The 23,013-nt window shown below is 42.2% G+C and overlaps 1 protein-coding gene across 1 annotated transcript; it reads right to left on the bottom strand.

Annotated features, from left to right (window-relative positions):
- Window positions 1–8,799: 8,799 nt before the first annotated feature.
- On the bottom strand, window positions 8,800–22,215 carry LOC311132952 (tissue alpha-L-fucosidase-like). The gene is made up of 8 exons (XM_084166345.1): window positions 21,505–22,215; window positions 20,602–20,736; window positions 19,803–20,049; window positions 19,263–19,339; window positions 18,572–18,695; window positions 16,954–17,144; window positions 9,764–9,863; window positions 8,800–9,606 (listed from the first exon to the last, which is right to left on the bottom strand). Exons 1-8 carry the CDS (start codon window positions 21,987–21,989, stop codon window positions 9,472–9,474), a joined length of 1,494 nt encoding a protein of 497 aa, XP_084022471.1. The 5' UTR covers window positions 21,990–22,215; the 3' UTR covers window positions 8,800–9,471.
- Window positions 22,216–23,013: the final 798 nt, after the last annotated feature.

The following is a 23,013-nucleotide window of genomic DNA, read 5'->3' as shown; positions in this document are numbered from 1 at the left end:
GAAAATGCATATATTTAGATGGCTTTCTTTCATTGATCCCTATATTCTGAACCTGTTCTCTCGGTGTATTCTAGTGAGATGTATTCTAGTGAGTCTGTCGACAAAATTAATTCTAATTAAAAGGTACACCGTATGTAAAGGCTCAGATAAATGTAATGAAAACTCCACGAGAAAATCTGTTGGCCAACAAGTGGGAGGATTTTCAGCGGTTGAATTTCATTTATTCAGTGCAAGCAAGGTAGACACACATTACATTTACATTTACGTCATTTAGCAGACGCTCTTATCCAGAGCGACTTACAGTTAGTGAATACATCTTTTTTTTATACTGGCCCCCCGTGGGAATCAAACCCACAACCCTGGCGTTGCAAACGCCATGCTCTATCAACTGAGCTACATCCCTGCCGGCCATTCCCTTCCCTACCCTGGACGACGCTGGGCCAATTGTGCACCACCCATGAGTCTCCCGGTCGCGGCCGGCTGCGACAGAGCCTGGATTCGAACCAGGATCTCTAGTGGCACAGTTAACACTGCGATGCAGTGCCTTAGACCACTGCGCCACTCAGGAGACACACCTGTAAAGCGCATTACGCGCCTGCATTAGGTAAGTCTGAATACCAACTACTGAGAAGTGCGTATGAAAGGCGTACGTTTAAATACCATTTTAAAGTCTGAATCAGGCCCCAAGTGCAGATGAAGTGTTAAGAACCAGGTGACATCTTGTTTTCTTTTCCAAAAGTCATGTGACTCCTTCATGACTTCTCTCACTCTAGCCCTGTTTATACCTGGTGCTAATATGGATCCTTTGTCCTGATCTTGTCTACATTCAGACCAAAGGACAGATTTCCACCAGTCTAATGTCCATTGCTCGTGTTTCTTGGCCCAAGCAAGTCTCTTCTTCTTATTGGTGTCCTTTAGTAGTGGTTTCCTTGCAGCGATTCGAACATGAAGGCCTGATTCACGCAGTCTCCTCTGAACAGTTGATGTTGAGATGTGTCTGTTACTTGAACTCTGTAAAGCATTTATTTGGGCTGCAATTTCTGAGGCTGGTAACTCTAATGAACTTATCCTCTGCAGCAGAGGTAACTCTGGGTCTTCCATTCCTGTGGCAGTCCTCATGAGAGCCAGTTTCATCATAGCGCTTAATTGTTTTTGCGACTGCACTTGAAGAAACGTTCAAAATTCTTGAAATGTTCCGGATTGACTGACCTTCATGTCTTAAAATAATGATGTACTGTCATTTCTCTTTGCTTATTTGAGCTGTTCTTGCCATAATATGGACTTGGTTTTTACCAAATAGGGCTATCTTCTGTATACCAACCCTACCTTGCCACAACACAACTGATTGGCTCAAACGTATTAAGAAGGAAGAAATTCCACAAATTAACTTTTAACAAGGCACACCTGTTAATTGAAATGCATTCCAGGTGACAACCTCATGAAGCTGGTTGAGAGAATGCCAAGTGTAGCTCAGTTGGTAGAGCATGGCGCTTGCAACGCCAGGGTTGTGGGTTCGTTTCCCATGGGGGGCCAGTATGAAAAATGTATGCACTCACTAACTGTAAGTCGCTCTGGATAAGAGCGTCTGATAAATGACTAACATGTAAGTGTGAAAAGCTGTCATCAAGGCAAACGGTGGCTACTTTGAAGAATCTCAAATATAAAATATATTTTGATTGGTTTAACACTTTTTTGGTTACTACATGATTCCATATGAGTTATTTAATAGTTTTGAAGTCTTCATTATTATTCTACAATGTAGAAAATAGTTTTAAAAAATAAAGAAAAACCCTGGAATGAGTAGGTGTGTCCAAACTTTTGACCGGTACTGTATATATATATTTTTAAATGTAAAACAATGTAATACACTTTTCTAGATGCAACATAAATATGACTCTACACCGGAAGCCTCGAATATGTCAGTCAAGTCATCTGCGTCAAAGAACTGGGCATGGACCTGGGGCGCGAAGTCCGAATAGCTGAACCCGGCCGGGTAGTTCTCCAGCATGTAGAGCGCAGACTTCGGGTCCGGTGGGTTTTGGCTTTGCGAAAACCACCAGGACCACTCACTCTTGAACCCTTCTTCATAGAAAGCGGTCTTGCGTCCAAACCGCTGGTGTACATTAGAAGGCGGTAAATTGCGCCCAGAGTGGCTGGCTTGTGCCAGCAGCATATAGCAACATGTTCGATTTCGCGTCAACAATTCAGCATAGCAAGTCTGGTTATTCAATGGGTAAATAGTTTAATCCATTTTCCATGTCATGAATTTAATCACAGGTAAATAGTAATATGCCCTGAACCGCTCTGGTGACAAGCAATCTTTGCTGCCCTGTTTCCAATCGTCCACACGTCTGGGAGAACCTATTCAAGTAAATACAGTGCTCAAAAAAATTAAGGGAACACTAAAATAACACATCCTAGATCTGAATGAATGAAATAATCTTATTAAATACTTTTTTCTTTACATAGTTGAATGTGCTGACAACAAAATCACACAAAAGTTATCAATGGAAATCAAATGTATCAACCCATGGAGGTCTGGATTTGGAGTCACCCTCAAAATGAAAGTGGAAAACCACACTACAGGCTGATCCAACTTTGACGTAATGTCCTTAAAACAAGTCAAAATGAGGCTCAGTAGTGTGTGTGGCATCCACGTGCCTGTATGACCTCCCTACAATGCCTGGGCATGCTCCTGATGAGGTGGCGGATGGTCTCCTGAGGGATCTCCTCCCAGACCTGGACTAAAGCATCCGCCAACTCCTGGACAGTCTGTGGTGCAACGTGGCGTTGGTGGATGGAGCGAGACATGATGTCCCAGATGTGCTCAATTGGATTCAGGTCTGGGGAACGGGCGGGCCAGTCCATAGCATCAATGCCTTCCTCTTGCATTAACTGCTGACACACTCCAGCCACATGAGTTCTAGCATTGTCTTGCATTAGGAGGAACCCAGGGCCAACCGCACCAGCATATGGTCTCACAAGGGGTCTGAGGATCTCATCTCGGTACCTAATGGCAGTCAGGCTACCTCTGGCGAGCACATGGAGGGCTGTGCGGCCCCCCAAAGAAATGCCACCCCACACCATGACTGACCCACCGCCAAACCGGTCATGCTAGAGGATGTTGCAGGCAGCAGAACGTTCTCCACGGCGTCTCCAGACTCTGTCACGTCTGTCACATGTGCTCAGTGTGAACCTGCTTTCATCTGTGAAGAGCACAGGGCGCCAGTGGCGAATTTGCCAATCTTGGTGTTCTCTGGCAAATGCCAAACGTGCTGCACGGTGTTGGGCTGTAAGCACAACCCCCACCTGTGGATGTTGGGCCCTCATACCACCCTCATGGAGTCTGTTTCTGACCGTTTGAGCAGACACATGCACATTTGTGGCCTGCTGGAGGTCATTTTGCAGGGCTCTGGCAGTGCTCCTCCTGCTCCTCCTTGCACAAAGGCGGAGGTAGCAGTCCTGCTGCTGTGTTGTTGCCCTCCTACGGCCTCCTCCACGTCTCCTGATGTACTGGCCTGTCTCCTGGTAGCGCCTCCATGCTTTGGACACTACGCTGACAGACACAGCAAACCTTCTTGCCACAGCTCGCATTGATGTGCCATCCTGGATGAGCTGCACTACCTGAGCCACTTGTGTGGGTTGTAGACTCCGTCTCATGCTACCACTAGAGCGAAAGCACCGCCAGCATTCAAAAGTGACCAAAACATTAGCAAGGAAGCATTGGAACTGAGAAGTGGTCTGTGGTCACCACCTGCAAAACCAGTCCTTTATTGGGTGGTGTCTTGCTAATTGCCTATAATTTCCACCTGTTGTCTATTCCATTTGCACAACAGCATGTGCAATTTATTGTCAATCAGTGTTGCTTCCCAAGTGGACAGTTTGATTTCACAGAAGTGTGATTGACTTGGAGTTACATTGTGTTGTTTAAGTGTTCCCTTAATTTTTTTGAGCAGTGTATATACAGGAACTAGCTGATGTTACAGTGTAGGCTAACTCAAATGAGCTGCTAATGTGGCTAGCTATCTAGCCAAATGTGCATAGTGTATAGCTAGCTAAGTGAATTAAATATCACCAGCTACAGTGGGGGAAAAAAGTATTTAGTCAGCCACCAATTGTGCAAGTTCTCCCACTTAAAAAGATGAGAGAGGCCTGTAATTTTCATCATAGGTACACGTCAACTATGACAGACAAATTGAGAGAAAAAAAATCCACAAAATCACATTGTAGGATTTTTAATGAATTTATTTGCAAATTATGGTGGAAAATAAGTATTTGGTCATCTACAAACAAGCAAGATTTCTGGCGCTCACAGACCTGTAACTTCTTCTTTAAGAGGCTCCTCTGTCCTCCACTCGTTACCTGTATTAATGGCACCTGTTTGAACTTGTTATCAGTATAAAAGACACCTGTCCACAACATCAAACAGTCACACTCCAAACTCCACTATGGCCAAGACCAAAGAGCTGTCAAAGGACACCAGAAACAAAATGGTAGACCTGCACCAGGCTGGGAAGACTGAATCTGCAATAGGTAAGCAGCTTGGTTTGAAGAAATCAACTGTGGGAGCAATTATTAGGAAATGGAAGACATACAAGACCACTGATAATCTCCCTCGATCTGGGGCTCCACGCAAGATCTCACCCCGTGGGGTCAAAATGATCACAAGAACGGTGAGCAAAAATCCCAGAACCACACAGGGGGACCTAGTGAATGACCTGCAGAGAGCTGGGACCAACGTAACAAAGCCTACCATCAGTAACACACTACGCCGCCAGGGACTCAAATCCTGCAGTGCCAGACGTGTCCCCCTGCTTAAGCCAGTACATGTCCAGGCCCGTCTGAAGTTTGCTAGAGTGCATTTGGATGATCCAGGAGAGGATTGGGAGAATGTCATATGGTCAGATGAAACCAAAATAGAACTTTTTGGTAAAAACTCAACTCGTGTTTGGAGGACAAAGAATGCTGAGTTGCATCCAAAGAACACCATACCTACTGTGAAGCATGGGGGTGGAAACATCATGCTTTGGGGCTGTTTTTCTGCAAAGGGACCATGACGACTGATCCGTGTAAAGGAAAGAATGAATGGGGCCATGTATCGTGAGATTTTGAGTGAAAACCTCCTTCCATCAGCAAGGGCATTGAAGATGAAACGTGGCTGGGTCTTTCAGCATGACAATGATCCCAAACACACCTCCCGGGCAACGAAGGAGTGGCTTCGTAAGAAGCATTTCAAGGTCCTGGAGTGGCCTAGCCAGTCTCCAGATCTCAACCCCATAGAAAATCTTTGGAGGGAGTTGAAAGTCTGTGTTGCCCAGCGACAGCCCCAAAACATCACTGCTCTAGAGGAGATCTGCATGGAGGAATGGGCCAAAATACCAGCAACAGTGTGTGAAAACATTGTGAAGACTTACAGAAAACGTTTGACCTGTGTCATTGCCAACAAAGGGTATATAACAAAGTATTGAGAAACTTTTGTTATTGACCAAATACTTATTTTCCACCATAATTTGCAAATAAATTCATAAAAAATCCTACAATGTGATTTTCTGGATTTTTTTTCCTCATTTTGTCTGTCATAGTTGACGTGTACCTATGATGAAAATTACAGGCCTCTCTCATCTTTTTAAGTGGGAGAACTTGCACAATTGGTGGCTGACTAAATACTTTTTTTCCCCCCACTGTAAGCTGTTCTGGATAGGGCAGGTTATGTTGTGTAGTTCCAGTCACTAGAAGTGAGGACGGAGATTACAGTAACATCATATTCGGTGCTGTTTAATTTGAGTATAATGAAGTCTGTTCCTTGTGATGTTTTCTGTCCTCAGATACAGAGAGCTGTGAAAGCCTGTCTGAAGGTCCCAATGAAGAGCGGTGGTTCTCTGTCCTGGTCCCGGGGACTCAAAGGGGTGCGCACTGTTGTTTTTGCCTCGGCACTACACAGCTGATTCAAATGATCAACTCATCATCAAGCTTCAACTGGTATTTATGTATTCATTTGTGATGCTATCCTTGATATGATCCTGCTGTTGTCATGTGTTTGCACATGTATCTATCTATCTATCTATCCAATGTTATCATGATTTGTTATAAGAGATATGATACTTAGTAGTGACCTGGTGATGTGAAAGTCTAATAATGGCATTATCTTCCATATTCCTGGAGATACCTTGCAACTGGAGATTCCTTCAAAACGATTGCCTACAGTTACCGTGTAGGGCACTGCAAGGTTGGGTGACCAGGGCCATCTGAGACTGCCTCCTGGGGGAATTCAGGCGTGTGTGTGAAGGCTTCCTGTGTCCTGTATAACTATCATGAGGATGGACATGAGGACCAGGAGGGGGTCTGCAGCTCGTCGCCGAGTGCCAGAGGAGAGGTCTGCTTCTCTGCAGGATGTTACCAGGATGGGGGGGGGGGGGGGCAACAACGCAGCACGGGAGGCAATCTGTGTGCCGGGAGATCTTCACCTCCTACTTCTTCGAAGAGGGTGCTGTTCCTTGGCAACACCATAGACTACACTATACACAACCAAAGGCTCTTTTAAGAGCCATCCACATTGCAATATGAGTATTCTTCCATTTACTTAGCTATGCCAACCGCAGTTATTCAATTCCCAGTTTCTCTCCCTTTGATTTCTACTTAATAATAATAATAATAATAATAATAATAATAATATGCCATTTAGCAGACAGGTAAGGGTGCTGTCCAGGTGAGGGTGCTGTTCAGGTGAGGGTGCTGTTCAGGTAAGGGTGATGTCCAGGTGAGGGTGCTGTTCAGGTAAGGGTGATGTCTGTACGATAACAAAACAGGCTCTTTTAAGAGTCACCCATATTGAAAACATTTAGAACAATTAGACACCCTGCAACCCACACCTACACACTGGTGTATCAAGCTGATTGATGGATTGTGTTGTGCAGTAAGCAGGCTCAGGTGTATAACTGTGGCTCCTTCCACCTTCAGAGAATAGGCCAGAGGACCAACCATGGAGAATAGTAAGACACTTCATTATTACTATTTATAGAACTACGCTATTGTTTGTCCTCGTGTGTCTGCATGTTTTTCTGTATAAAGTACTCTGCAGCCACTTAGTGTGGGGTGACGCCACACACACAGATTCCTGTTGAACACCGTCTCTTTAACTACCTGATTTTCTCAATGACAGTCTCTCTCCTTCACTTCATCCCTCTCCCCCCTTTCTCCCTAAATCCTCTAGGTTATATCAGCTGAAGGATCTGGAGAAGGTCTGTATGGAGGAGTGGGCCAAAATCCCTGCTGCAGTGTGTGCAAACCTGGTCAGGAAACATATGATCTCTGTAATTGCAAACAAAGGTTTCTGTACCAAATATTAAGTTCTGCTTTTCTGATGTATCAAATACTTATGTTATGCAATAAAATGCAAATTAATTACTTAAAAATCATACAATGTGATTTTCTGGATTTTTGTTTTAGATTCCGTCTCTCACAGTTGAAGTGTACCTATGATAAAAACTACAGACCTCTACATGCTTTGTAAGTAGGAAAACCTGCAAAATCAGCAGTGTATCAAATACTTGTTCTCCCCACTGTACATTTTATGGACACAGTCAATTTTACAATAATTATATTTTGTTTGTTTTTCTCCTGATCATTTTCATGATGTCCATCCGGTTTGCTTCTATATGCTATATCTTTCTAACTGTGCTCTTTCACAAAAGCTCCCAACCTATAACCTATATACTTATTATGGGCACAGTATGCTTACATTATTAGCTATCGTGTTATTAGTTGTTATTAGTCCCATCCTTCAGCTCCATTCAACACCTCCCATCTATCTCTTAACACCATCCATATAGGATTTCTATTTGCCATATATTTTTTCAACTGTACTGTGATGTTTTACAAAAGTTCTGAACCTTTCTATTCTCATTGTTTCTACCACGGCAGGTAGCTTAGTGGGTAAGAGCGTTGTGCCAGTAACCGAAAGGTCGCTGGTTCTAATCCCCGAGCCGACTAGGTGAAAAATCTGTCGATGTGCCCTTGAGCAAGGCACTTAACCCTAAATTGCTCCTGTAAGTCGCTCTGGATAAGAGCGTCTGCTAAATGACCAATTTATTTATTATTAGATTGTAAAATGAAAATAAACATTTTTGCTAAAAGTATTATTATATTATTGATCGATTGACTATGACTTTTCAGATCACCCAGTAGTGCTATCTGCAGGGTCAGCTCCAGGTAAATATTGCAATCCTTTAGCCATTCCTGGACCTGTGTCCAAAAACAAGCTACAAATTGACAGTAGTCCCAGAGTTAATGATACAAGGTCAGTTTTGCATTTCACCTCCTGAGGATTAAGATGACTGACAGTGTTTAGAATAACATTTTTAAAAACACACGGCTTAATCATGCTCTCTCTCTCTCCATCTGTCTCTCGTCTGCAGGTATGTTTTGATGTGAGAGAGGACGCGGCGTCGCGTGCTAGTGTACACGGGCCATTATGAGTTTATTCCTTGCGAATAGGGACAGCACCGTATTTCTGGTGCTTCAACAAGGGGTGATACCTAGAATAAAACTAAACTGCAACGTTTCATATCGGTTTATAGGCATAATCTACTGTACACATTATGGCAACGACCTTTACTGTTTTATCTGTGGTCACATGACTTCTGTTCAAACCGGTTCCGTGTAGAGCTGTGCATAAAAAGATATGCGCAACCAATGGTTTAATGAAAACGAAGTGCCTTTTGGCCACACTGAAGTTCTCTGTATTCTACTGAATCTAACAGACAACATGTACAAGTAAATAATTTTCAGACAAGCAGACCGTTGATTGTGATAAGTCAGATAACGGCTTTTAAAAAGTTGATCAAATACAATTGTAGCTATAAAGACAAAACTCGATGTCAATCTACAGAAGAAATGGCATTAAAAAAAGACATCCCGGTAAAACACATTTACATTCATTCACATAGCGTACATTTTCATAGTTTAAACTAAATTAAAGATTGTCCACACACCAAAAAGGCACGAGTAGCCTACACAGAGATATTGTCATGAAAAGTGGAACATTCCCTTTGTACAGCCTGTTGCAATGCACATTTCTACCAAACCCAGAGAACAAAACAACCATCTTTGGTATGCCATTTATGAAAATCCATGTTTTTAGGTACTTATTGCTGAATATATTGGTATCCAGACCACTGTAAGTTGAACATAATGCACATCCCTCATAGTTGCCTCAAGTAGCTGAAAGGATATAACCGCACGTTTGGTTAGTTTTTCTTATCTCTATAAAGAGGCCATTGTTGATAGCGGCTCTGCAGTCTCGATATCTATTGCACGTTCAGGCAGTTAGGCTTCAGCAGCCTCACACAAACCAATCAGTATCAGGAGTCCTAAAAAGAACATTTCAATCCCTGAAAATAAAAACTAAAACATTAAAAACAGTCATAAAATCGATTGACGTATAATAACAACCGTTTTTGGTTCACTGCCTCCTCACGCTACTCCCTCTAGTCTCAGGACCCAGCCTCGGCCCGGGGAAACTGGCATGTCAGGCATGACTACCACCAGTCCGGTTGGTGTCGTCGATACCCACTTCAGAGGTACGGACGGGTTGTCCAGTATGGTGACCTGAGAAGAGAGACGGTAATATTCAGTTAGCATAAAAAAAAAGGTGCTGTCCGTGACATCTCTGTACCTTATTGGACAGAATCCACAACGCATCTTTCAATAACACACACAATGTTACGAACCATAAAGAGTAAAATCCCATGTTTGCTATACTTACATTAGTGGCCTCAGAGGTTTTGGGTGCGGCGAGGCTGAACAGCAGTTTTGAAGGCCACGCCAGCAGTATGGCATAGACAGTGTTGTTCTTAGAGGTGTACCTATGGAAGGATACATATACAGTCTTTACTTATTTAACACTTTTCCAGTAGATGGCAGTAAAAGAAGCATTAACTCGACTCTGTCCAAGTTTGATCAATTATTCCACATTTCAGTTGAGAAATCTATGTAATAGCTACCAGACTGTATTGTATTGTCTCCTACCAGACTGTATTGTATTATTGTATTGTCTCCTACCAGACTGTATTGTATTGCCTCCTACCAGACTGTATTGTATTGTCTCCTACCAGACTGTATTGTATTATCTCCTACCAGACTGTATTGTATTATTGTATTGCCTCCTACCAGACTGTATTGTATTGCCTCCTACCAGACTGTATTGTATTATTGTATTGTCTCCTACCAGACTGTATTGTATTATTGTATTGTCTCCTACCAGACTGTATTGTATTATTGTATTGCCTCCTACCAGACTGTATTGTATTATTGTATTGCCTCCTACCAGACTGTATTGTATCCTACCAGACTGTATTCTCTCCTACCAGACTGTATTGTATTGTCTCCTACCAGACTGTATTGTATTATTGTATTGCCTCCTACCAGACTGTATTGTATTATTGTATTGTCTCCTACCAGACTGTATTGTATCCTACCAGACTGTATTGTATTATTGTATTGCCTCCTACCAGACTGTATTGTATTGCCTCCTACCAGACTGTATTGTATTGTCTCCTACCAGACTGTATTGTATTGTCTACTACCAGACTGTATTGTATTGTCTCCTACCAGACTGTATTGTATTATTATATTGCCTCCTACCAGACTGTATTGTATTGCCTCCTACCAGACTGTATTGTATTGCCTCCTACCAGACTGTATTGTATTATTGTATTGCCTCCTACCAGACTGTATTGCCTCCTACCAGACTTTATTGTATTATTGTATTGCCTCCTACCAGACTGTATTGTCTCCTACCAGACTGTATTGTATTATTGTATTGTCTCCTACCAGACTGTATTGTATTATTGTATTGCCTCCTACCAGACTGTATTGTATTGCCTCCTACCAGACTGTATTGTATTATTGTATTGTCTCCTACCAGACTGTATTGTATTATTGTATTGTCTCCTACCAGACTTTATTGTATTATTGTATTGCCTCCTACCAGACTGTATTGTATTATTGTATTGTCTCCTACCAGACTGTATTGTATTATTGTATTGTCTCCTACCAGACTGTATTGTATTATTGTATTGTCTCCTACCAGACTGTATTGTATCCTACCAGACTGTATTGTATTATTGTATTGCCTCCTACCAGACTGTATTGTATTGTCTCCTACCAGACTGTATTGTATTATTGTATTGTCTCCTACCAGACTGTATTGCCTCCTACCAGACTGTATTGTATTATTGTATTGTCTCCTACCAGACTGTATTGCCCCCTACCAGACTGTATTGTATTATTGTATTGTCTCCTACCAGACTGTATTGTATTATTGTATTGTCTCCTACCAGACTGTATTGTATTATTGTATTATCTCCTACCAGACTGTATTGTATTATTGTATTGTCTCCTACCAGACTGTATTGTATTGTCTCCTACCAGACTGTATTGTATTATTGTATTGTCTCCTACCAGACTGTATTGGATTGTCTCCTACCAGACTGTATTTTATTATTGTATTGTCTCCTACCAGACTGTATTGTCTCCTACCAGACTCTATTGTATTATTGTATTGCCTCCTACCAGACTGTATTGTATTATTGTATTGTCTCCTACCAGACTGTATTGCCTCCTACCAGACTGTATTGTCTCCTACCAGACTGTATTGTATTATTGTATTGCCTCCTACCAGACTGTATTGTCTCCTACCAGACTGTATTGTATTATTGTATTGTCTCCTACCAGACTGTATTGTGTTGTCTCCTACCAGACTGTATTGTCTCCTACCAGACTGTATTGTATTATTGTATTAACTCCTACCAGACTGTATTGTATTATTGTATTGTCTCCTACCAGACTGTATTGTATTATTGTATTGTCTCCTACCAGACTGTATTGCCTCCTACCAGACTGTATTGTATTATTGTATTGTCTCCTACCAGACTGTATTGTCTCCTACCAGACTGTATTGTATTATTGTATTGTCTCCTACCAGACTGTATTGTATTATTGTATTGTCTCCTACCAGACTGTATTGTCTCCTACCAGACTGTATTGTATTATTGTATTGCCTCCTACCAGACTGTATTGTATTATTGTATAGTCTGCTACCAGACTGTATTGTCTCCTACCAGACTGTATTGTATTATTGTATTGCCTCCTACCAGACTGTATTGTATTGTCTCCTACCAGACTGTATTGTATTATTGTATTGTCTCCTACCAGACTGTATTGTATTGTCTCCTACCAGACTGTATTGTATTATTGTATTGTCTCCTACCAGACTGTATTGTCTCCTACCAGACTGTATTGTATTGCCTCCTACCAGACTGTATTGTATTGTCTCCAACCAGACTGTATTGTATTGTCTCCTACCAGACTGTATTGTATTATTGTATTGTCTCCTACCAGACTGTATTGTATTATCTCTTACCAGACTGTATTGTATCATTGTATTGTCTCCTACCAGACTGTATTGTATTGTCTCCTACCAGACTGTATTGTATTGCCTCCAACCAGACTGTATTGTATTATTGTATTGCCTCCTACCAGACTGTATTGTATTATTGTATTGCCTCCTACCAGACTGTATTGTCTCCTACCAGACTGTATTGTATTATTGTATTGCCTCCTACCAGACTGTATTGTATTATTGTATTGTCTCCTACCAGACTGTATTGTATTATTGTATTGTCTCCTACCAGACTGTATTGTATTATTGTATTGTCTCCTACCAGACTGTATTGTATTATTGTATTGCCTCCTACCAGACTGTATTGTATTATTGTATTGTCTCCTACCAGACTGTATTGTATTATTGTATTGTCTCCTACCAGACTGTATTGTATTATTGTATTGTCTCCTACCAGACTGTATTATTGTATTGCCTCCTACCAGACTGTATTGTATTATTGTAGTCTCCTACCAGACTGTATTGTATTGCCTCCTACCAGACTGTATTGTATTATTGTATTGCCTCCTACCAGACTGTATTGTATTATTGTATTGCCTCCTACCAGACTATTGTATTATTGTATTGCCTCCTACCAGACTGTATTGTATTATTGTATTGCCTCCTACCAGACTGTATTGTATTATTGTATTGCCTCCTACCAGACTGTATTGTATTATTGTATTGCCTCCTACCAGACTGTATTGTATTATTGTATTGTCTCCTACCAGACTGTATTGTATTATTGTATTGCCTCCTACCAGACTGTATTGTATTGCCTCCTACCAGACTGTATTGTATTATTGTATTGTCTCTTACCAGACTGTATTGTATTATTGTATTGTCTCCTACCAGACTGTATTGTATTATTGTATTGTCTCTTACCAGACTGTATTGTATTATTGTATTGTCTCCTACCAGACTGTATTGTATTATTGTATTGCCTCCTACCAGACTGTATTGCCTCCTACCAGACTGTATTGTATTGCCTCCTACCAGACTGTATTGTATTGTCTCCAACCAGACTGTATTGTATTGTCTCCTACCAGACTGTATTGTATTGTCTCCTACCAGACTGTATTGTATTATTGTATTGTCTCCTACCAGACTGTATTGTATTATTGTATTGTCTCTTACCAGACTGTATTGTATTATTGTATTGTCTCTTACCAGACTGTATTGTATTATTGTATTGCCTCCTACCAGACTGTATTGTATTGTCTCCTACCAGACTGTATTGTATTGTCTCCTACCAGACTGTATTGTATTGTCTCCAACCAGACTGTATTGTATTGTCTCCTACCAGACTGTATTGTATTATTGTATTGCCTCCTACCAGACTGTATTGTATTATTGTATTGCCTCCTACCAGACTGTATTGTCTCCTACCAGATTGTATTGTATTATTGTATTGCCTCCTACCAGACTGTATTGTATTATTGTATTGTCTCCTACCAGACTGTATTGTATTATTGTATTGTCTCCTACCAGACTGTATTGTATTATTGTATTGCCTCCTACCAGACTGTATTGTATTATTGTATTGTCTCCTACCAGACTGTATTGTATTATTGTATTGTCTCCTACCAGACTGTATTGTATTATTGTATTGTCTCCTACCAGACTGTATTGTATTATTGTATTGCCTCCTACCAGACTGTATTGTATTATTGTAGTCTCCTACCAGACTGTATTGTATTGCCTCCTACCAGACTGTATTGTATTATTGTATTGCCTCCTACCAGACTGTATTGTATTATTGTATTGCCTCCTACCAGACTGTATTGTATTATTGTATTGCCTCCTACCAGACTGTATTGTATTATTGTATTGCCTCCTACCAGACTGTATTGTATTATTGTATTGCCTCCTACCAGACTGTATTGTATTATTGTATTGCCTCCTACCAGACTGTATTGTATTATTGTACTGTCTCCTACCAGACTGTATTGTATTATTGTATTGCCTCCTACCAGACTGTATTGTATTGCCTCCTACCAGACTGTATTGTATTATTGTATTGTCTCCTACCAGACTGTATTGTATTATTGTATTGCCTCCTACCAGACTGTATTGTATTATTGTATTGCCTCCTACCAGACTGTATTGTATTGCCTCCTACCAGACTGTATTGTCTCCTACCAGACTGTATTGTATTATTGTATTGCCTCCTACCAGACTGTATTGTATTATTGTATTGTCTCCTACCAGACTGTATTGTATTATTGTATTGCCTCCTACCAGACTGTATTGTATTGCCTCCTACCAGACTGTATTGTATTATTGTATTGCCTCCTACCAGACTGTATTGTATTATTGTATTGCCTCCTACCAGACTGTATTGTATTATTGTATTGCCTCCTACCAGACTATTGTATTATTGTATTGCCTCCTACCAGACTGTATTGTATTATTGTATTGCCTCCTACCAGACTGTATTGTATTATTGTATTGCCTCCTACCAGACTGTATTGTATTATTGTATTGCCTCCTACCAGACTGTATTGTATTATTGTATTGTCTCCTACCAGACTGTATTGTATTATTGTATTGCCTCCTACCAGACTGTATTGTATTGCCTCCTACCAGACTGTATTGTATTATTGTATTGTCTCTTACCAGACTGTATTGTATTATTGTATTGTCTCCTACCAGATTGTATTGTATTATTGTATTGTCTCTTACCAGACTGTATTGTATTATTGTATTGTCTCCTACCAGACTGTATTGTATTATTGTATTGCCTCCTACCAGACTGTATTGCCTCCTACCAGACTGTATTGTATTGCCTCCTACCAGACTGTATTGTATTGTCTCCAACCAGACTGTATTGTATTGTCTCCTACCAGACTGTATTGTATTGTCTCCTACCAGACTGTATTGTATTATTGTATTGTCTCCTACCAGACTGTATTGTATTATTGTATTGTCTCTTACCAGACTGTATTGTATTATTGTATTGTCTCTTACCAGACTGTATTGTATTATTGTATTGCCTCCTACCAGACTGTATTGTATTGTCTCCTACCAGACTGTATTGTATTGTCTCCTACCAGACTGTATTGTATTGTCTCCAACCAGACTGTATTGTATTGTCTCCTACCAGACTGTATTGTATTATTGTATTGCCTCCTACCAGACTGTATTGTATTATTGTATTGCCTCCTACCAGACTGTATTGTCTCCTACCAGATTGTATTGTATTATTGTATTGCCTCCTACCAGACTGTATTGTATTATTGTATTGTCTCCTACCAGACTGTATTGTATTATTGTATTGTCTCCTACCAGACTGTATTGTATTATTGTATTGCCTCCTACCAGACTGTATTGTATTATTGTATTGTCTCCTACCAGACTGTATTGTATTATTGTATTGTCTCCTACCAGACTGTATTGTATTATTGTATTGTCTCCTACCAGACTGTATTGTATTATTGTATTGCCTCCTACCAGACTGTATTGTATTATTGTAGTCTCCTACCAGACTGTATTGTATTGCCTCCTACCAGACTGTATTGTATTATTGTATTGCCTCCTACCAGACTGTATTGTATTATTGTATTGCCTCCTACCAGACTGTATTGTATTATTGTATTGCCTCCTACCAGACTGTATTGTATTATTGTATTGCCTCCTACCAGACTGTATTGTATTATTGTATTGCCTCCTACCAGACTGTATTGTATTATTGTATTGCCTCCTACCAGACTGTATTGTATTATTGTACTGTCTCCTACCAGACTGTATTGTATTATTGTATTGCCTCCTACCAGACTGTATTGTATTGCCTCCTACCAGACTGTATTGTATTATTGTATTGTCTCCTACCAGACTGTATTGTATTATTGTATTGCCTCCTACCAGACTGTATTGTATTATTGTATTGCCTCCTACCAGACTGTATTGTATTGCCTCCTACCAGACTGTATTGTCTCCTACCAGACTGTATTGTATTATTGTATTGCCTCCTACCAGACTGTATTGTATTATTGTATTGTCTCCTACCAGACTGTATTGTATTATTGTATTGCCTCCTACCAGACTGTATTGTATTGCCTCCTACCAGACTGTATTGTATTATTGTATTGCCTCCTACCAGACTGTATTGTATTATTGTATTGCCTCCTACCAGACTGTATTGTATTATTGTATTGCCTCCTACCAGACTGTATTGTATTGCCTCCTACCAGACTGTTTTTGTATTATTGTATTGCCTCCTACCAGACTGTATTGTATTATTGTATTGCCTCCTACCAGACTGTATTGTATTATTGTATTGCCTCCTACCAGACTGTATTGTATTATTGTATTGTCTCCTACCAGACTGTATTGTATTATTGTATTGCCTCCTACCAGACTGTATTGTATTATTGTATTGTCTCCTACCAGACTGTATTGTATTATTGTATTGCCTCCTACCAGACTGTATTGTATTATTGTATTGCCTCCTACCAGACTGTATTGTATTGCCTCCTACCAGACTGTTTTTGTATTATTGTATTGTCTCCTACCAGACAGGTACGGTGGTGTTCTCCCCCTGGATCCTCCAGGGTTTGGAGGAGTAGATGGCCTCTCCGTTGACCCCCAGCCAGGCCCCCATGCCCCTCAGCCTCTCCTCAAAGAGAGGGGAGATGATGCCGTCCTCCATGGGACCAATGTTCAGCAGGTAGTTACCCCCCAGGGCCACCACATACACCATGTCCTGATGAAACAAGATACCACATACACCATGTCCTGATGAAACAAGATACCACATACACCATGTCCTGATGAAACAAGATACAGGGGGCAGAGATCACTAAACTGACATTACCAAACACTCCATATCCACATACACCATGTCCTGATGAAACAAGATACAGGGGGCAGAGATCACTAAACTGACATTACCAAACACTCCATATCCACAAGCTATAGTGACCACATACACCATGTCCTGATGAAAGAACAAGAGATAAGAGAATGCTTACTCAGAGACACAGGCAGTATCTACCACACACACACACACACACACACACACACACACACACACACGATACGGGGAGAGATGTCAATAAACTTAGATTTTACCAAGTTAGTGAAAACTCTGTTTATGAAATAAAGGTAGACACCCCCAGTCATCAGTGTGATAGACACCCCCAGTCATCAGTGTGATAGACACCCCCAGTCATCAGAGTGATAGACACCCCCAGTCATCAGAGTGATAGACACCCCCAGTCATCAGAGTGATAGACACCCCCAGTCATCAGTGTGATAGACACCCCCAGTCATCAGAGTGATAGACACCCCCAGTCATCAGAGTGATAGACACCCCCAGTCATCAGTGTGATAGACACCCCCAGTCATCAGAGTGATAGACACCCCCAGTCATCAGTGTGATAGACACCCCCAGTCATCAGAGTGATAGACACCCCCAGTCATCAGAGTGATAGACACCCCCAGTCATCAGAGTGATAGACACCCCCAGTCATCAGTGTGATAGACACCCCCAGTCATCAGAGTGATAGACACCCCCAGTCATCAGAGTGATAGACACCCCCAGTCATCAGTGTGATAGACACCCCCAGTCATCAGAGTGATAGACACCCCCAGTCATCAGTGTGATAGACACCCCCAGTCATCAGAGTGATAGACACCCCCAGTCATCAGAGTGATAGACACCCCCAGTCATCAGAGTGATAGACACCCCCAGTCATCAGAGTGATAGACACCCCCAGTCATCAGAGTGATAGACACCCCCAGTCATCAGAGTGATAGACACCCCCAGTCATCAGAGTGATAGACACCCCCAGTCATCAGAGTGATAGACACCCCCAGTCATCAGAGTGATAGACACCCCCAGTCATCAGAGTGATAGACACCCCCAGTCATCAGTGTGATAGACACCCCCAGTCATCAGTGTGATAGACACCCCCAGTCATCCGTGTGCAGAGAGACAGAGGTCATATCCTGATCTTTGTTACAAATTGAGCAGAAACGTAACGGACATTACCGTAGCTCACTGAATAAGCTATAGTCAGATTAGTCCGCAAGGAGAGAAGTGAGGACAAGAACATTCCAAAGTATTCAAACTGAGCCCCAGTTTTGTTTGTCCCCTCAGTATGACTTTCAATTCCTGTGACCTCTAACCGTTATGATGGTGGGCAGGTCCATCAGCTCGCTGAGCATCATGTTTCTACGGTAACCCCAGGAGCGGTTGTCGACGGACTGGCATTTCTCCCACTTGTGGTCAGGCAGAGAGCCTGGAGTGAACCTGGGGGGTAAAATATAAAAAACACACACATCCCACTGGTTCAGACTGTCTGCAAGTCTGATATGCTACCAAGGGGGACAGTCTGTTTGTGAATTCCGTGTGTAAATCATACATGATTGAATAGTTGTAAGCAGGAGTCTAGGAAAAATCCACCTAATCAGAGAAGGTGGAGCTATTGGCATATGTCTTATACAGTACATTTATCTACCTTAGTTGAATGCACTGACTGTTAGTCACTCTGGATAAGACTATCTGCTAAATCACCAAAATGTAAACGGGTTGGAACCGGTTCAGGGGAACAGAACCGAAAATAACTACATTTTTCAAGGAACAGAAACGGGAACGAAAGTGATCCATACTGTTCCGGAACAGAACCGTTATTTTTAAAAGCATGGGAACCCGGTTAATAACGTTATTTTACATTTCAGGAACTGGTTCAGAACTTTATTTTGCTGGTCGGAAATTAAACGATTGGATAATAATTTTGCGTCCAACCCCTGAATGTAAATGTAGGTGCCTAAGGAGGTATGATCTAGGGTTCACTGTTGGTGCTAGAGAATAGTCTACCTGTCTGCACAGTTGTAGTAGCCGCCATGTTTGCAGTAACAACCATTCCCCCATCTGTCATTGACAACCACAAAGTCCTGGGGAAGTAGATTGAAAACAATGGTCAGTGTTGTTCTGGGTTAACAAGAGGCAGTAGTGCAGTTCATATTTACAAGACAACCTTTGTCCTAACCGGTTTCAGACAAAAAAAAAAAGACAAAAAAAAGGTGAGAGAGTTCTTGTGTCTTGTTGTGACATGTGTCACCTGATCTAAATGTGATCAGGTGCATCTTGTGACACTGACACACATCACATGACATACATAGTTCTAACTCCACCCCTCAATTAACATATAGTTCAGGTGACACATATCACATGACATACATAGTTCTAAGTCCATGTCATGACGTCGGCTAGCACCTAGACAATAACTGGTAAAAGCTCATGTCAATCATTTGTCTTATCTCCATTGGGCCCTGGTCAAAAGTGGCGCACTACAAAGTGAATAGGGTACCATTTGGGCCGCCGCCATATTGCATCTTCCCTCAGCCTCTCTCTCACCTTGATAGGACTGTCGTTGTAGAGCCAGGCCAGAAATTCTGTTGAGTTCCAGTAGGTGTCCGGAGCTTCCCAATCCCCATCGGACCAGATCAGCTCCGGTTTATAGGTCATCACCAGGTTAATCAGCTCAGGAAGAGCCTTCCGGAAGACAAACTCCTGGGTCTTGAACCCGGAAGCTTTGTCCTTCAGGTACAGTGGATGAAACCACTCATACAGGGAGTGGTACAGGCCAAAGTGCAGTCCCTTCCTATGGAAACAGAATATATGTATGTGAAAAGTTGTGTGAGCTGGTATGACCTGAGATTCTACACACCAACCAGGGCCCGGTATTCACAAAGTATCTCAGAGTAGGATTAATTATGTAGGATCAGGTCTACTCAATATGCCATTTAGCAGACACTTTTATCCAAAGCGACTTACAGTCATGCGTGCATACATTTTTTTTTTTTGTGTATGGGTGGTTCCCGGGGATCGAAACCCACTACCTTAGCGTTACAAGCGCCGTGCTCTACCAGCTGAGCTACAGAGGACCACTACTCCCCTTAAGTCAACACTGATCCTAGAACCTAGACAGTCTAAGAAGCTTTGAGAATGCAGGCCTTGGTTTCCAAACCAGTCTGACCAGAGTAACCTATTCCAGGGGAACGGTCATGTATTGTGGTGAAAGACCCTCCGGGGGTGAAGTTTCCCCTAGGGACAGATCTAGGATCAGCTTCCCCCTCCCCCCAGTCGTTAGAGGGGAAGATGCTAAACTGACGCTAAACTGACCCGAGATCAGTGTCTAGGAAAGGTGTCCTACCTCTTGCGTATGGCTGCTGCCAGGTCTCCCACCAGGTCTCTGTGTGGTCCAGTATCCACTGAGTTCCAGTTCCAGGAGTCTGCAGAAGGCCAGTTACAGAAGCCCTCGTGATGCTTGGATGTGAACACCACGTACCTGGCAATGATGTAAAAAAAAAAATGTTGTATGCACAGTGTATGTATTGCAGAGGGGCTAAACATTGGGATGTCATCAGCTCACAAAAAAAAAAAATATAATTCTGCCCAGTGCCTAATTTGAATTTAGGCAAATGTGGATAAACTAGCCTGGCTAACAGCAGCCCATTTCAACTTTTCACGACAATTCATACTAATAGCCTATAGGTTCAGTGCTTCTTATGCATAACGCCTCGATCACACCAACACCGTTACAACATTTCGGTACACCAGTAGTACGTTGATTTCAAATGGAACGCTGTGTTTGCCTTGCAGCATTGCGTTGCAGAGGCAGTTGCAGTGCGTTCTGTATATATAGACGGGTTGACAGAAATGGTAGCAGAAGGTGAATGTTGAACTTTTGTTGTACACATATCCAGATGATGTTGCGTACCATTTTGCGCAATAATACTGTCGGTGTGATCGAGAAGTAAAACATAATAATTATAATAATTAGTCATTTAGCAGACGCTCTTATCCAGAGCGACTTACAGGAGCAATTAGGGTTAAGTGCCTTGCTCAAGGGCACATCGACAGATTTTTCACCTAGTCGGCTCGGGGATTAGAACCAGCGACCTTTCGGTTTCTGGCACAATGCTCTTAACCACTAAGCTACCTGCCGCCCTAACATGCAACCCATATCAAATACTTAGTGTTCGTGCACTCGTGTTGAGTAGGCCTAGTTGAATAAGTAAGCCATTGGTTAACAATTAAACAGTGTGCGACTTACTTGGCTCCAGAAGCTTCAAATATTTCAGCCCACTCATCAGGATCGAAGAACTGCGCTTTGAAATCGTGCGCGAAATCTGCGTATGTAAAGCCCACGGGGTAGTTTTTCTTCATAAACTCAACCTCGGCCGCTCTCTGTGCGCCTTTCCACCAATACCAGAACCACTCGCTAAACTGGCCGTACCCGGGCACGGAGAATACCCCCCAGTGAACGAAAATCCCGATCTTCGCCTCATCGTACCACACGGGTAGTGGCCGGGAGTCGATACTTGTCCAATTGGCCGTATACCGCGCTCCATTACCCGGCGAGATTGCAACCACTGCAAATAGTAACAAACTCCTAAAAATCAAAGAGATCATTTTCAGTTCTTTCAGAATGATGAAGTGAGGCAGACGGCGCTGGCTTTTTTTCGGTGCGGTTGCGGTGAAAACACCTTCTTCTTCAGTGGGGTTTCTCTGCTGTTGGCATCCAACGTTATGGTGCATTACCGCCACCTACTGTACTGGAGTGTGGACCAGAGACAGGGAGAAACGAAATCCTACCTGCCAGCCCCGTTGCTCTTAAAAAAGATAACAACATATTTGAGACTTTATCTAATGACGTTCTACTCAATATACTCTTTAAACTAATTTCCTGTATCCCCTTCTCCCTCATACTAGATCTCATCCTCTCTCTTTCCCTCTGATACTGCCCACACTGTAGCAATACATGCTCCACGGTGTCTGTTTCCTGGCAATAATCACACTTTCCTGTTGGATGCTTTCCTATCACATTTAATGTATTTTTCAACCGGCTGTGTCCCACCTTTAATCTTGTCAAAATAGCCTCCTCTCTTCTGTCCCTTCCTGCCGTCCTCCCCACCCAACTTTCCTCTGTACTTTAAATAAATGCCTTCCCTTATTATCTCTATTCCACTGCTCCTGCCATCTCTGCACCATCACTGTATATATCAGTCTTTTTGCCTCTGCCTTGCTCATTGAAACTTCAACATCAACATCCCCACTACTAAGTGCTTGTTTAGCCAGTTCATCTACTTCCTCGTTCCTCTCCACCCCCAACATGGGCTGGGACCCAAGTAAATCTGATCTGTATACCCATCTGTTTAATCCTGCCATGGGTTTGTAGCACCTCATAAAGCAGGTCTTGTCTGCTACGTGAGCTAAAGGACTGGAGGCTCATTAACACTGCACATGAAATCAGAGCAAATAACTACTCTGTCTTGTTTTAACTTCCTCCACCCACTGCAAGGCCAACAGTATGTCCATCAGCTCCGCCCACTGCAAGGCCAACAGTATGTCCATCAGCTCCGCCCACTGCAAGGCCAACAGTATGTCCATCAGCTCCACCCACTGCAAGGCCAACAGTATGTCCATCAGCTCCGCCGTATATACAGCCAGATGATCTGTAATACGTTTCCTGACTTCCACCCCACAATCCTGCACTACAAATGCTGACCCAGTACGTCCTGTCCTTGGATCTTTTGAACCATCTGTGTAAATAGCCACAAAA

This window comes from Coregonus lavaretus (assembly GCF_964263955.1).
Source record: "Coregonus lavaretus genome assembly, chromosome: 7".
Classification (NCBI taxonomy): Eukaryota; Metazoa; Chordata; class Actinopteri; order Salmoniformes; family Salmonidae; genus Coregonus; species Coregonus lavaretus.
The sequence above is the reverse complement of the archived record's forward strand: the minus strand, read 5'-3'. Positions and strand labels throughout refer to the sequence as shown.

Coding starts and splice junctions, on each gene's coding strand:
- LOC311132952 (XM_084166345.1), bottom strand. CDS start 21,989: ATGCACCATAACGTTGGATGCCAACAGCAGAGAAACCCCACTGAAGAA. Junction 20,737..21,504: donor TTTGAAGCTTCTGGAGCCAA/GTAAGTCGCACA, acceptor CATCATTGCCAG/GTACGTGGTGTTCACATCCA. Junction 9,607..9,763: donor AAACCTCTGAGGCCACTAAT/GTAAGTATAGCA, acceptor CTCTCTTCTCAG/GTCACCATACTGGACAACCC.